The 15,249-nt window shown below is 40.6% G+C and overlaps 2 protein-coding genes across 3 annotated transcripts; both read left to right on the forward strand.

The window, feature by feature from the left end:
• The first annotated feature begins 4,523 nt into the window (after nt 1-4,523).
• emp3b (epithelial membrane protein 3b (MAM blood group)) lies at nt 4,524-7,162 on the forward strand. The gene is made up of 5 exons (XM_006785489.3): nt 4,524-4,606; nt 5,545-5,632; nt 5,725-5,827; nt 5,922-6,062; nt 6,636-7,162. The coding sequence occupies exons 2-5, from the start codon at nt 5,555-5,557 to the stop codon at nt 6,797-6,799; spliced, it is 486 nt and encodes a 161-aa protein (XP_006785552.1). The 5' UTR covers nt 4,524-4,606; nt 5,545-5,554; the 3' UTR covers nt 6,800-7,162.
• Nucleotides 7,163-7,208: 46 nt separating this feature from the next.
• zmynd12 (zinc finger, MYND-type containing 12) lies at nt 7,209-14,105 on the forward strand. 2 transcript variants are annotated; one of them, XM_035905513.2, is made up of 8 exons: nt 7,209-7,483; nt 9,000-9,129; nt 9,496-9,667; nt 9,766-9,935; nt 11,054-11,176; nt 11,252-11,339; nt 11,885-12,042; nt 13,857-14,105. In XM_035905513.2, exons 1-8 carry the CDS (start codon nt 7,356-7,358, stop codon nt 13,998-14,000), a joined length of 1,113 nt encoding a protein of 370 aa, XP_035761406.2. In that variant the 5' UTR covers nt 7,209-7,355; the 3' UTR covers nt 14,001-14,105. The 2 variants fall into 2 exon arrangements, with proteins under 2 accessions (XP_035761406.2, XP_006785550.2); XM_006785487.3 differs by having other exon boundaries at nt 7,210-7,483; nt 11,885-12,030.
• The last annotated feature ends 1,144 nt before the right edge of the window (nt 14,106-15,249 follow it).

The following is a 15,249-nucleotide window of genomic DNA, read 5'->3' on the forward strand; positions in this document are numbered from 1 at the left end:
TTCTTGCCCGGATGGTGCGAAACCTGCCTGATTGCAGAAGTTGGAATAGTTTGTTGCCGGGACAGGACGGATTCTCCAATATCTGAGCTGCTCTAAACCAGCATCTCCTGGTGTAGATGTCCTGTAGGGAGGGGAGAGCAGCCCTGCAGCAGCGTTCTGCCGTGCGGATCACTCTCTGAAGAGCTTTTTGATCCTTAACACAGCTGTTCCCGTACCAGGATGCGATGTTCTGTGTAAAGATGCTCTCCACAGCGCCTGCATAGAAAGTCTTGAGGATCACTGGAGAGACCCGGAACTTCCTCAGTTGTCGGAGGTGGTACAGGCTGTGCCTAGCCCTTTTTGGACTGGACCTGAATGTGTGCAGACCATGTCAGGTCTGAGGAGAAGGACCACACCCTCTCCACTGGATAAAAAGTGCCTGCTTTGAAAAGTGACATATAGGTAATAAAACACACATCATCATTTCTTTAATTGTTACTTATGCAAAATATGTATTTATTGCCATCTCAAAGTGCTAAGGCACAAGAGCACTGCTAGGGTTAACTTTAACCGTTACTGCGTTACTGCTTTCATCTTCATTCCACAAATGTAAACACAAGCAAAACTTCTTATGAAGTGCTCGGTTTAAACTAGCATCACTCAAATATTCCTCAAGAAAACACATTCACATCATTACTGTGAAATTCACAATGCATGTATAAACAGTAGCTGCAGTTCAAAGAAAAGCCTGCTAATACATACAACATAGGCATCCCTGGGCACAACTGTAGTGGAATCTCCCTTTCATTATTACTCTTTCTTTTTATCGAGAATCATTATGCAGTCATGAAAGAAAAAACGTTTTCACACAATTTAGTGGTGTGTAGTAGCAGCAATAACATGACATAATGGTTTTCTGTATGACGTTATCTGTGTCTAAGATCATTCTGGGGGAATTTCACCCCGCTCTTTACAGCAATGCTTCAGTTCATTGAGGTTTCGTGATGCCAAGCTGAGGTCAGAGGTGAAAGAGCAGACAACAGTAACTCAAAGAATCCACTTGTTACAACCAAGGTATGCAGAAGAGCATCTCTGAATGCACAACGAACCTCGAAGCAGATTGGCTACAGCTGCAGAAGACCACGCTGGGTGACACTCCTGTCAGCTAAGAACAGGAAACAGGCTGCAATTCACACGGGCTCGCCAAACTCAAGGATCATGTGAAAACGAAAGTCTTCGCATGACTCAGTAGCTTGTAGTACTACCTTTAGCAGCAATATCTTGAAGTAATCGTTTTATGTATTGCTTTATCAGTCGTTCACATCATTGTGGGGGAATTCTGGCACACTTTTCTTTGCAGTGTTGCTTTAGTTCATTGAGGTTTGTGGGTATTTAGTTTTGCAAAACTTTCTTAAGGTCATACCACTGGGGCATTGCAACACAATAATTATTTTCTTTTTCGGCCACCGTGTTGTCAATTTGTGGGCGTGCTTGCATCATTGTCACCTTACAGACTATCTGCAAGGTTCCCAGGTCTGGTGACTGCAACATCAAAGCCCAAATCCTCACTCCTCCACCACCGTGCTTAACAGTTGGTACGAGGTGTTTGTGCTGATGCCGTGCTTGGTTTTCCCCAAACTTTGGGCTGTGCATTATGTCCCCACTTTAGTCTTATCTCGGCAAAGGACATAGTTCAAAAAGTCCAAACGTGGTTCGGATGCAACACTGCAAACCTGCCATGTTCTTTGTAAGAGGTCAGACACTTTCCACTCTTCCAAATGAGCCATACTTGTTCAGTCTTTTTCTAATTGTGGTCTCACGAAGTTGAGGTCTGTAGAGTCTCAGATGTAGCTCTTGGGGTTGGTTTTTTTTTTTGCCAATTCATGATATAGTCTGACCTTGCAGTGAATTTGCTGGTACTTCCACTTCTAGAAAGATTGGCAGCAGTCTTCAATGTTTCCACAGCTGAATAATGTCTGTCACCGTAGAGTGATGGACTTCAATTCCACTGTTGCCTCTCTAAAACATAGCAACAATTGCTTTTAGAGCTGTCCTCTTGGCTCTAAATAAAAGTGTACATTGTTGCATAGAACAAAACTCTGTTTTCAAACCAAGTTCATTGTTTTCTTAACAATAAACGAACGTTACACAATACAGGCCAAATACTTAACCAGTATAATATAAATCATAACTGGTTTAATGTTCTGACTGTTGAGCTATGGTTCATAGCGCAACATCGCCACCTACTGCTGTGGGGATGAAAGTTCAGCAATGGGTGACAGCAGAGGAGAGTGCTCACTTAGTGTCGTGTTAAAAACATTGCCATCCAAAGAATCTGCCAAAAACCAAAGCCTAAAAAAAAGTTGATGATGATTAGCTAGTCCAAACGTCATCAACAGAACAGGGAGAGCAAATCAAAAAGGGCTGATCATAACATTCACAGGAAAAATACACTGGATGGTCATGCAACTTGATTAATCCACTTTTATTTAGAGCCCAGAGGACAGCTCTAAAAGCCATTGTTAGGCCAGCAACCCTCCAGACTTTCCTGAAGCAGTAAAAATCTATTTTACTCCAAATTTATACAAATCTGTTGGGGAAAATATGTCTTTGTTATAACTTCCACAAACTGCAGGCCTGGGGAAGTGCTGGGACTTGTTTAGGTGCAACCTTTCAATCCATAGCTGTGTTGTTATGTTTTGTTTTAGAGGGGTTTTTTTTAGAGAGAGAAGAAACTTTTCTCTTGGCAGCGCTTTTAAACTTCCAAATAAACCGCCATACTTGTTCAGTCTTTTTCTAATTGTGCTGTCATGAACTTCAACTTTTAAAGTCTTTTTTGTGGCCTGTAGAGTCTCAGATGTAGCTCTTGGGTTTTGTGGGATTTCCCTAAGCATTGCATGGTTTGACCTTGGGGTGAATTTTGCTGGAATGTCCACTCCTGAGAATATTGTGGCATTGTGTTAACATTGTGTGCATGCAGCTGACTGCCAAACTGCCAGAACTTCAGCTTTTATAGAGCTATCATAGTTGTTCATGGATCTCTTAAATCAAGTGCATTTGATAGGAAACACCTGGCCCTACTTATCAACATCCGGACTGGGTCACAGTCAGATCCACTGCCATTACAATTGGGAGACTACCCGCTCTCCCACCTGAGCCCCACGGTAAATTAATAAGGCCCCACTCACTCAGGCGATGGATAAATCTATATGCCCAGCCTGGCTGACGATGGTTACCAGAGGGCAGTTGCAAGTTCAAAGTTGATTACTTTGGTCGCTAGCAGATTGCTGCAGTCCCCCAAATTTTGCACAGAAGACGATGACTTGTCTACAAACACTCTGCAACAACTCTGCTCTCTCCCTGTGAAACTTTGGAGAGGGACACCACTTGCCTTCAAATTAAAAATGTCACCTTTTGAAAAGTGTTGGCTGATGGGCCGAGGCACTACTTTTGCTTTGAAGCTGAACAGTCTCTGTTTTGATGGCTTTTTTGTGTTTTATGGCTTTAAAAATGTACTGAATAGTTATGTGGTTATATACCACAGGCTATCATATATGTGTGCAAAATTAAAATGTTTGTAAAACATTAATCACTCAGAGACATCCTTACTGAAAAACTAGATTCGAATGTCTAAACCGGGGATGTCAAACTCATTTTACATTCTGGGCCACATACAATCCACTTTGATCCAGTTCAATTCAATTTCATTTATATAATCATAACTGAAATATCTTAGTACATTTTAAAAGATGTGCAATTCCCACTGTACGTCTACATGATAAAGATATTCTGCTGTAAAAAGGAATGAAATTGGTCTGCACGACTCTTTGGGTTGAAGTTGTAATAAATAAACGCGCACGTGCACTTGCAGGAAAGGCTCTGGTAGCTAACTGCCCAGAAAACAAATTGCTGCTAAGTCCCAAGAATTTTTTTCTTGCTAAAATGAAAAACTGAAATTTATATAGTAGTTAGTGAAAAAAAATTCTGTCAAACTTAATTGTTTAAATATTACTTAATTACTTTTGTGTAGTATGAATGTAGAAAAGATGTCAAACTTAAGAAAATATAGTTTAAAGTTCAAAACTGATCCCTTCCTTCACATTTTCCAAACTCATGCAGTGGGCTGGATTGGAGTCAGTTTTGGCCTTATGTTTGACACCCTTGCTCTAAACAGTGTTTTCATATTAATATAAGTGCCTGAACAGTCTATGCCATTTGTTTTATCGCGCCCAAGTCAGTCTCTACTGGCTATGTTGCAGCTGAGTGTTTATTTTTCATGTCTACACCAACATGAATGAGTGAGGTAGGGCAGCACGTACACCGGAGAGCACTTTAAGTGGTCTGTTTACTGAAAAAATCTTTTCATGTGGTTTCATGTGTCTCCACTGCATATAGGCGGGTCTCACTTGAGACTTTTTTTGGATGGTGACGAGTCAGGGCAAAAGGGAGCTCTGTGCTGCAGAGAGGAAATAGGCGTTCACCCTGGAAACTTTGGGAGTAAGTGACCAAAATAAAGGGGGTGTGGCTAAGCGAGAAAAGAGTGGACCACCAAGAGGGGCTACTATAGTGTAGAGCGGGGAAGCTGCTGCTAAGCTGCTGAGATCTAAGTGAATAAGCCACATCCAGGGTAAGTAGAGCTTTCTTTGAATTTTGATGCAACTTCTCTAAATATCTTGTTAAATCATGTAATTTAACAAGGTACCAACAACATAACATTACATCACATTTAACAATTTGTAGACCACGTCAGTTATCAGCCTGGCTAAAGGCAGTGATTGTATCACATGCTGTGTTACTGTAATGCCTGTATTTGAGTTTTCTCGCACAAAAATGATCGTTTTCAGTTGATTTTTTCTTTGCACTTGAATGCGATGGGTGAACTGAAGCGTAATGACATAATTTGAGAGTAATTGTGACTCCACCGCCCATCCAAATTGTCCTCTCCTTCAGATAAAGATCTTTACAGGCAATTTTTCCTGCTTCGTCTTTTCCTGTAAGCCTCCTTCTTCCTCCTCTGCTTTTTGTCTCCTTGAATTTCTATTTACTCTAAACTATTAGCTGCTACGACAGCCAGTTTAGCAGTTTGGTACACTAAAGTACAATGTCAAATCTTTTTTCCCCTCAGACTGATATACTCCAAGTTTACAAGTAGATTTGGATTCAATCCGCGTTTAAATGTGGATTAATTACAGACCATTAACCCTTTCATGATGAAAGAAACCTTCAGAGGTGCAGAGAGGTTAACTGAGTAATTATTTTGGCGCCATTTAGATTTCACTGGGTCCACACAGGTTATTTTGCTGTAGTAGGCTGTCAACACACATGCCCAGTCAAAGAGAAGTTTTAGAAATCACTTCTCTGTGGTCTTATGTAACACAGAGAAAACTCTGTTCAGCTCCTCAGATTTTTCCATTTAAAGTTTCAAAAACAGGAAAGGTGCCCAACACTGGCTTTCACTGTGGAACCAACAAACACATTAAAAGCTTCACACACAATTTCCTTTACTGCGCCGGATGCCAGTGGCTCAGGAAACCTAAAAAAAAATGTTGTGTTTGATTTTGGCAGGTAATTAAAAATGCCGTACCTGCTGATGTTTGTCACCCTGCTGCATCTCATCACTCTGGCAATCCTGATTATTGCAACCATGGAGAAGGTAACAGTCAACTTTAGGAAGTGGTGAGTGTTTATTTTTCGTATGTGTGAAATAGCTGACTCTGTGTGTAATGTCTGATCTCTTTTTTTAAGTCTTGGTGGGTGTGGGAAGGGATGGAAACCTCAGACCTATGGCACAGCTGCAGGTATGACAACTCCACAGAAAGCTGGCTGTGTTCACCCAACACTGAAACTCGTAAGTTTTTGTTCCAGATTGTGTATTGCTGTAAAATGAAATAGCTCTCCCTTAAAGGTAAAAATGTGACTGAGGGAATGGTTTACTTCTTCAGAATGGCTCCAGGCAGTGCAGGCCTTAATGGTTCTTTCGGTGGTCTTCTCATCGGTCTCCTTCCTGGTGTTCCTGGGTCTGCTGTTCACCATGTCTAGGGGCGGTCTCTTCTACTTCACCGGACTGTGTCAAATCTTTGCAGGTAACAGTGGAGTGAAGGAGCTTGCAAAATATAGTGCCACTGTGTGATCAGGGCATTTGAAAACTATGACAAATTAAAGAGTGCTTATTATTATGCTACTCAAGCCTATTACAATAACTTACTTGTGGAAAGGTATCTGGTAGATTAATGCTGAAGTTTCTTTTTTTGTAATCATATGACTTATACTATTAAAATAATAATAATAATGATAATAATATATCCATCTATTTTCTGCCACTTATCTGGAAAGCAGGGGTGGGAGTCTAAGCAGAGAGCCCCAGACCTCCCTCTCCTCTGTCGCTTACAATATGTGCATTTATTTTTTTTAAACATGTCACCTGAAATATTTGAGATCACTTCTGTTTTTAAATGTCTTCTTTGATGCAGTAACCACTACTCCTGATAAAATATGAATGGCATGGATCTGTGTTGGTCATCCAAAGTATATGCTGTTGTTGCTCCCACTATACTTTATGTGACCTAATTAGTAGGTACTAACACTACAAACGTTTCTACTATCTGACCCATTAACCAATTGTTATTGTGTGTATGTTTTTTGTGTATGTGTTTTAGGCCTGACAGCCTTTTCTGCAGCGCTCATCTACGCAATACACAACAAGGAAATCCTTGAAGAAAAGCTGACAGGACACTTTGGCTACTGCTTCATCCTGGCTTGGGTGTGTGTCCCATTGTTGCTGTGTAGCGGCGTCTTATACATCCATCTGCGCAAGAAGTAGTGATCTAAAGAAAGGAACACAATGTCAACCCCACCTATTGTTGGAAAGAGGCACGTGCCTATGTTATGTTTCTTAAAATGTTGCTGATGTTTTTATTTGTATAGACATGTATGCTGAGAGGGAAAAAAACTTAGGATTTAAAAGGTTTAATGCTTGCCTATTTTGAGACATTTTCACTGCAAAAAGTATTTCGTTATTCACTTACTGTTCACTGTCATGTGCTAACCACATAAAGTAATCCATAAGTAAGTGACACTGGCCTTATTAAGAGGCATTTGAATTTCTTTTAATTTGCCTATTCCCCTAATATTTTTTTATGTATAAATATATATATTCTTAATAAATATCGGACAAAACCACAAAGCTTTAAGTCTCTATTATGTTTTCAAACCAGCTTTACGTCGGGGAGGGAAACGGCTGAGGCTGTTGCCATGTCAACCATAAACTAAACAGGGAACCTAACTGGTACTAGCTTTGGAAGCTAATAGCTTAAAAGCTGCTTTTTATGTTGCAAAATTAAGCTCATATCGACTCATAAACGAGCTTCGTAGCAATAATGGAAGCTGAATCTCAAGCGTCCGCGGTAATTCCTCTTGCCTTGCCCAAAGGAGCGGAAAAGTTCTGCGAGCTTTGCCAAAGAGAAGCCCGCTTGCAATGTAGCAAGTGTCGAGTCACTTTTTACTGGTAAGCTCAGTTTATCCGAGCTGTAGCATGTCGATACCCGTGCTAACGACTGACCCGTTATTCATAGATAGATATATTTTTTAAAGGCATGTATTGTGTTTAGTTTATATGGTTTGGTCAGAACCGTTTTTACGGGTTGGACGCTAGGTGGCAGCGTTCGCCATGTTTTTCCCCCTCCCACGCTCACACATACATAACACGTCGGTAAGGAGGGCGTTTTAGTGTGATTGTCAGGAGGAGGGAGCGGAACAGCTGGAGAATACATTACCACAACGCTTATTTTTGTTCTGTTGCCTGCGTGTTGTTTTCATAATATAATTTGCTGAGCTTCAGCTTTTATGTAAACCCGACGTTACCTTCTTTGACACTGTTTTATATGCGGTTCCAGACCATAACACGGTGCTGGGCAGTTTCCCCGTTGGCACACACTGTGGGTAGTGAAGAGGAGCATGTGGCGAGATCACTCCCTGTGGGGATTTATGGAAAGGGATGAGCAACTAAAGCCAGTCTCAGGCAGCTTACAGATACTTATTGTGGCTGTCATCCTTTCAGTCTTTAAAATGGGTGAATGAGAGGCACAATTTTTGGTTTGATTAAAAAAAAAAAACAGATATAAATATAGATATATATATATGTCAGACAATAAGAATCAGGTTCTCAGGATTCTTAAAATCTTTAATTACACGTGAAGCAAGCATACTGAGCTATTCCCAGTCATGGATTGAGCCAAAGTAATACACATGGAATAGGGCTTTAGGGTAAAATGGTTAGTCTTAAGTCATCTTACTTTGGCATGCGAGTCATGTGTGTGGTGATTGTTTGGTGTATTTTGCATAGAAAACTCAGCGGGGACAAGAGAGTACATCCTGAAGAGACCACTTGATTTGTGTTTATCTCTGTGTGTGCCTTTCTGTCTGTCTCTGTACTCTCACAAGCACAAGCTGTGTCAGTGCTACTGTTGATATGACATGGCCAGATTTCCAGCTCCCTGCTTCTCACCACAAGTACACTGGAATGAGCGCACATTTTTCACAGTAGGGGGGAAAAAACCCAGCTGAAAAGCAGGACAGTTTCCACACAAGTGTGCAGAAGAGGAGAGCCAGATGAACAAAATTACAGACCAGTTATGTAATGGCATATAATTTAGTATGCCCTCTGTGTACTCAGATGATATCTCCTGAATCAGAGAGACTCTGCCCTGAAAATGTTAGCAGAATCCAAACAAGCTGTTACTGCACAGAGATTTTTACTGTCAAGCACACATAATAGTATCTGTCTGGACAAGAGAGGTGAGCGTGATCCATATGTTTAAATCATTCACAACAGGTATGAGCTGCAGCTCAGCTTATGTCATAAATCGTGATTCTTTATCAATAGCATCATTGCCAGGAAAACATCAGCCTCAGTGTGCACGGGGGAGACTTATTATGCATAAAAATGCTTCTCACAAAGTCCTGAGGTGGCTTAAGAGAATATAAATATGACCGAATGACCTGTGGGTTTTTAAAACATCCAGCGCTGCAGAGCACCAGCAGGCTGACTGGGTGGGGATCCACAAGAGAATTTGTCAGCTGCTTGTTCCCATCCGCGCCCTGCCACTCCGCAGTCTCCAACAGACCAGTCACACTGAAACACAAATTAAAAAGGTGAGGATGCGTGGAAATCACTGGCACTACATATTAGGAGAAAAAAAAAAAATTAAGTTTTGAAGTTTGAGTCTAGGTTGCATTTTTTACTGTCAAAGAAAATACAAAAAAGGACTATATTATTATTCCTTGAATGGTTTATGTTCCATTTTTCTTTATATGATTTGTCATTATGGTGCACAAAGTCCAGGTCTAGGTTGTAGCTCCTACTTTTGGAATATAGATTCTGGAAAAAATATGTGTTACAGCTGAGAGGAACAGTCAAATAGAGGCATTAGTGTATAGACAACTGAGATAGTGTTTTATTTTAAGAGGAAATAAGATATTTTAATTTGATGCCCATCTTGGATTTGATTTCTTATATAGGCGGAGCTTATTGAGATTTGCAGGTTGGTGGCTCAAAGTAAGCTATCTGAGGGAAAACATCAAGAGGCTCTGCCTGCTGCTCAGCTCTGCCTGCGCTGTTCCATAGACGTTCATGGCCCTAACACCGTCCAGCTGGTCCCTGCCTACCTGCTGCTGGCTGAAGCCAACATGGGTGAGAAACAAGCACAAAACGGCTTCTCAGTTTAAATGTTCTCTTATCGTGTGGTCTTTCATGCATGACCGTGTGTGTGTGTGTGTGTGCATCTCCAGGTTTGGGTAATCTAGACCTTGTGGCAGATTTCCTGTCCCAGGCAGAGTGGGCAGTGTTGAAGAGTCCAAAATGTGGTCTCACAATCCACCACCAGCTCCACAGGAGCCTGGGCCGCCTCCATGTGGCGACTGGAGACCTGGATACTGCGTTTTATGACTTTGCAAATGATGTCTGTGTCATAATTAGCACATTAACTGTTTCATATCTTTATTGATATTGTGAGGAGAAGAAGCAATTTGCTAACCAAATGAAATCCATATTGGCTTGTTTATTGCTCGAGCATGTTTTTTCGAGTACGATACAGTATTGTATATTGAATTAGAGTTTCTTGGAATTTTAAAGGGGTGTTGAGCAATAGTTTTCAAAGTTTTCTTTTTACTCATTTTAATCCAGTCCTTGTACCTGACTCTTCTCACAAGAATGAGGGGTTTTTTTTTTGCTTGTTTTTTAAGCCATTTAACATTGACCCGTGAATCATTCAAGCATAACAATGGCACCTAACTCAAAGATATGAACCGGTGTTGTGTCTACACAAAGCAGACAACTTAGCAAAGAGCCAATTTCATTGTCCAGATACTTTGTTACTAGCAGCCTCTCACAAAAGCACATCATTTTTGAAGCTATAAAAAATGCCAAAGACAGCACAATGTGGGAGGCACAAAATAGTATTTTTGCACTAACAAAGTGATTTCTGAAGAGCTGAAAACTTGGCATATCTTGTCCTGATGTGCTGCGTGTCCTAAAAGAAAAATGAGGAAACTGGAAAAGGGGAACTCAAAAGAAGAAGTGGCCTAGAAAAACGATCTACTTGTCACATATCCTAAGAGAAGCATCTGGCCCTTGAGTTGATCCATCTACTGTTTATCAACCATCAAAAATAGTTGCAGTTGAAGCAGAAATTTTTTTAAGGAAGGGAAACAATGAGAAAAACCTGAGGAGTGTCTACAGCCATCTGTAAAACATGGCGGAGAGATGATTTGGATCTTGTCAAAATTGATGGAATAATGATAGCAGTCAAATACCACCATTCAAAAGCATCTGTAAAGTGTCTGATTAGTTTATCAGCATGCCATTGATGCTCAAACACACTGCAAGTGCAGTAAAAAGCAAACCTGGTTAGAACAACAAACAATGGAACGAGATCAGTTACAGACTAGCCTCCCCAAAACCTGAACCTCAACATTACGTGAGCAGCGTGAGATCATTTTAACAGAGAATGGAACAACAAGCATTTTGCACATGTTTTGTGTCGTATGCATCAGTATGTATATAACTTGATTTCCCCAGATCTACTTTGCCACTGAGGAGTATGGTCTGGATAGCACAGTCACCTCTCGGGGCTACTTTCTCATGGCTGATGTGTTTACCAAGCAGGGGAAGATACCCACTGTTCGTTCCTTGTACTCGGAGGTCAGTTCTGTTCTCATTGCCCTTGAGACTAAATTTATCTTCTATGCCTTTTACATTCTTTTGCTCATATTGTAGGTGGCACGTATTTGGCACAGTCACCTGACCAGACTTCTCGAGACTCGCAAAGAAAGCATCCAAAATCCACCGGTGGACTCCTTTTATGGTTTGTTGCAGCCACTCTGCATATATGTTTTGTATATATGGTATAAAAAGGTTATAAAAACCAATCTAGTCAATTCAGCGGTTCAGCAGAATCAGACAATAACATCACCAGTCCATCATTCATGCTCCAAACTGTCAACAGCCAACAGCTCCACTGGAGTGTCACTGAAAAAATAAGGTCGACACGTCTATATTTGGAGTGTGTCTTGCTGCGCAATGTGAAAGCTAAACCCCAGATTTATGCAAGCTTGCTTAGAGCTGACTAGAGACCCATGCTGACACTACTGTGGCTGTGCAGCCTCCACGCCACTGCCCTGTATCACAGCTGCTGCCCTACATATAATGCTAAGCCTGTCAAACAGTTTCCCATGCTATCTGGGATGTTTACAAGGGACAACACAGACATACAGACAGGCGTTTGTTTTGATCAAACTTGTACACATGCATGTCACTTGCTTTCTTTCATTGTTTGAGGTGGTAAAGCATGTTTGAGACCACAGTAAACTAGACGACATGCTTTTTTTTGTGTCCATGCCTTTCAATCAGACAAAGCCGAGCGAGTTGAAGTGGATGAGATGTTGAGAACTATGTTGGAATTTGAGCAGAAAGACACCAGAAAAGACCCAGCACGGATTGCAGTGGTTGCCCACTGCCTGGCCATGTTGTCGTTCCTAGGAGGAGACTTCCTCAAGGTGAGCCACCTGGTGAGGTATTAGAAGTTTAGTTTGCCACCGTGACCCATTTCCCCATTTCCCCATTTCCCTATTTCCTACTTGTGTTGTCTGAAGATGGGATTATCTCTATTTGTCTACTGCTAAGTCTCACGATAAGGTGGGACTTAGCACTAGCTAATGGGACTGTCTCAACGCTCTGACTGCGGCCTTGATTTCCAGTCTCTTCTTAAAGCTGCAGCTCTTTATGTGTGTCAGTTTGAGATGTCAGGCGACAAGGCAGATAAAGCCATAGCGGTCTATCTGCACAGCAAACAGCAAAACACGTTGTGTATCAGGCTGGTACGGACCTGATGGTATCCTACTTCTTAGGTCAAGTAAACATAGGATAAAGCATGTAACAAGCAATGATACACGTGGATTTTTTTTTTCACAGCGTTTATTTTTATTTTGTGGCTTATAGGCAGGGAAGATCCAGTGCACTTAGATATTCTTTTACTCAATCAACAGCTACACCAACCATATATATATATATATATATATATACATGTGTGTGTGTGTGTGTGTGCAAGTGTGCAAGTGTGCCATGGTACCCTGGTTAAATCATGATTTTTCTCCTTGTATTCACTACAAAGTGATACTGTTTCACAGCTGGTATTGTGTAAAGTAATGTTAATGTTACAGGTCTCTGGGCTTTTAGTGCTGCACTTATAAAAGTACGTCAGTGTAAGAACAGGCAGTTATCACGATTTGGATGCATTATTATTTTGAGGAAAATATAAGTAGTTTCTCTGAACATTAGATAACAGAGCCTATCTGTAGTCTTATCAGCTTTTGTATATGGTACTGAGGAACTGTGGGTAGATGCACTTATGTCCAGGTTTTTGGATAATGATACATTTTTAACTGAAACGCTTGCTATTTGGTTTAAATTAGGTGACTTGACTTGGCCACTAACTAATATCTCATTTCTTTGAGTTCCTTTTGCAGTTTGCTTTGGGGTCATTATCCATTGTGAGCTGTCTGATTGGTTTTGCAGCATTTGCCCGAATCTAAGCAGATAGTATGGGCAAATATACTTCACAATTCATCCTGCTCCTTTTATCAGCAGCCACATCAGCAGTGACCTGGTTCCACTGGCAGCCATACATGCCCATGCCATGACATCACCTACACTGTGTTTGACAGACGATGTGGTATGCTTCAGGTCACAGGCTGTTTCCATCTTTTTCCATAATTCTCTCCTCTCATCATTCTGGTTTATCTTGGTTTCGTCTATCTACTTTTATATATTTTTTAATTTTTATTTTAAGAAAAATCAGAAAATCAACTTCAGATATTTAGATCCAGAAAACATGAAAGAACACAGGCCTCACCCAGGCATGAAACTGTTTGTCAGTAATTTGTCCAGTTACTGGGGCTCTGGAAATGGGGGGACTGGGTACTGCAATTCCATTAAAACAGTGAATGCAGTATTTGGAATAAGCCCCTCAATTTAATGCTGAAAGTCTGCACATCAGTCACGTCTTCATTGTTTGCTTTAAAAGTCACTGTGCTAGTGAATGGAAGCAAAATTACCAAAAAAAAAAAAAAAAAGTGTTATTGACCCGGCTATATAATACTGAAACCCCTATTAACAAATTGCAGCTATTTTTATGAATGCTGCTCAAAACGTTCCTAATTATTGGGGATAACATAACAGCCCAGCAGACCAGCTTACTAAAGGGTAAAGTGGGGTAAATAAGTCAACTGGGTTGCGGTCCAATTTCAGTGATACCATTATATAAGACAGATTTACTCTCTCGGGAGGGTTTAACAGCTGCAGTTGCTGTGTGTCTGTGTGCCAGGCGCAGGGATTTGGCAGCACAGCCTTGCAGGCCAGCCAGCTGATACCAGACCATGACCTGACAGAGCCCATCCAGGCCCTGCTGCAACTGGTGAAGATACTCCACACAGTCCCACATCCTGGCTCTGCGGAGTCACAGTACTAAGCCCTGCCCATCGCTCTGCTTGGAGATCTGCTCTTTAAGGATATTTGTGCAGCCCCACAATGAAAATAAAATATATGAAAATATACAATCAAATTCAAAATGTTCCATATGTTGTACAGTATTATTGAGAGTGGATAAAAAAAATAGATGCACAGATGTAGTTAAAAGAAAAAAAGACACATTTTCAGTTGTTCTGGATAATGACTCGTCTTTATTTTGATCTAAAAAAAAAAGAAAAGAAAAAAAGAGGGATATATATACATCATTTTGAACATTAGTGAATTGCATCTTTTTGGGATCCATTTCTTAACACTGTCAAAATGTTATGGAACACAAAAATGGTCAAGGGCATTTGCTCAAACCTTTGTGATGCAATGTTTTTGCTTGTTTTGTACCTAGCAACCCGGAGCCTCTACACCAATTCACCAAATCCAGACATAATTAAAGATTTCCAGTGTCTGCGTTTTGTCAAGAGAGCTGCACTTTTAGAGGCAAAAACATTGCATCGTCCTCCTGCAGTGGAAAGAGTGTTGTAAACCTGTTAGCAAACCCAAGGTTCATGTCAGAACAGACATTTAATTGCTGAGATCTTACACAATATGTACAATTCTGAAACAATCATTCATATAAAAAAAATCAGTTTTAAAATCATCTCACTACTTGTGTTATTTGCACTGAATTTATACAATAAAACATTTGTTGTTGGTCAATTTTTTTTGGCATTCAGTTCCAAACACGGAAACGCTCAGATTTTCCCATATTCCCTTTTTCAATTTCTGAATACATTAGCAGCAGTTCGGAATTAAATATTAAGTTTGTGCACTGTTGTTATATACAGTGACTCCTCCACAGGTCCCTACATGTTTGTTCCAAACTGGCCAACTTTTATGCAGGCCAATCAGTTTCCTTCCCTGTTTTGCTAGCATGTGGTACCCCTGTTCCTTTCAGTAGCTTCCATGCCGTTTATTTACTTTATAACAGTAATCTATACAGACCAAGCATAAAGAAATCAGTCAGAATTGGGACCTTGACCTCAAATGATCCTTAAAACAGTGTTCCCAAAGAAAACCAGATGATGAACTGGCATTCTTAAAGTCAATGGAGCACAGTTAAGTGAACCTTCATTGGCTAGATGGATCATGTATAAAATACAAATTCAAGCAGGGGCCAGAAGAGAGAAATTAACATTCCACTCTTTCCTATGGCTAGCTAATCAGGACTTTTAAAGATATGTGATCTTTATATTTAC

This window comes from Neolamprologus brichardi, chromosome 20 (assembly GCF_056152115.1).
Source record: "Neolamprologus brichardi isolate AB-2024 chromosome 20, ASM5615211v1, whole genome shotgun sequence".
Taxonomy (NCBI): domain Eukaryota; kingdom Metazoa; phylum Chordata; class Actinopteri; order Cichliformes; family Cichlidae; genus Neolamprologus; species Neolamprologus brichardi.

Coding starts and splice junctions, on each gene's coding strand:
- emp3b (XM_006785489.3), top strand. CDS start 5,555: ATGCCGTACCTGCTGATGTTTGTCACCCTGCTGCATCTCATCACTCTG. Junction 5,633..5,724: donor TTATTGCAACCATGGAGAAG/GTAACAGTCAAC, acceptor TCTTTTTTTAAG/TCTTGGTGGGTGTGGGAAGG. Junction 5,828..5,921: donor TTCACCCAACACTGAAACTC/GTAAGTTTTTGT, acceptor TTACTTCTTCAG/AATGGCTCCAGGCAGTGCAG.
- zmynd12 (XM_035905513.2), top strand. CDS start 7,356: ATGGAAGCTGAATCTCAAGCGTCCGCGGTAATTCCTCTTGCCTTGCCC. Junction 7,484..8,999: donor TGTCGAGTCACTTTTTACTG/GTAAGCTCAGTT, acceptor TAAAACATCCAG/CGCTGCAGAGCACCAGCAGG. Junction 11,177..11,251: donor TTCGTTCCTTGTACTCGGAG/GTCAGTTCTGTT, acceptor CTCATATTGTAG/GTGGCACGTATTTGGCACAG.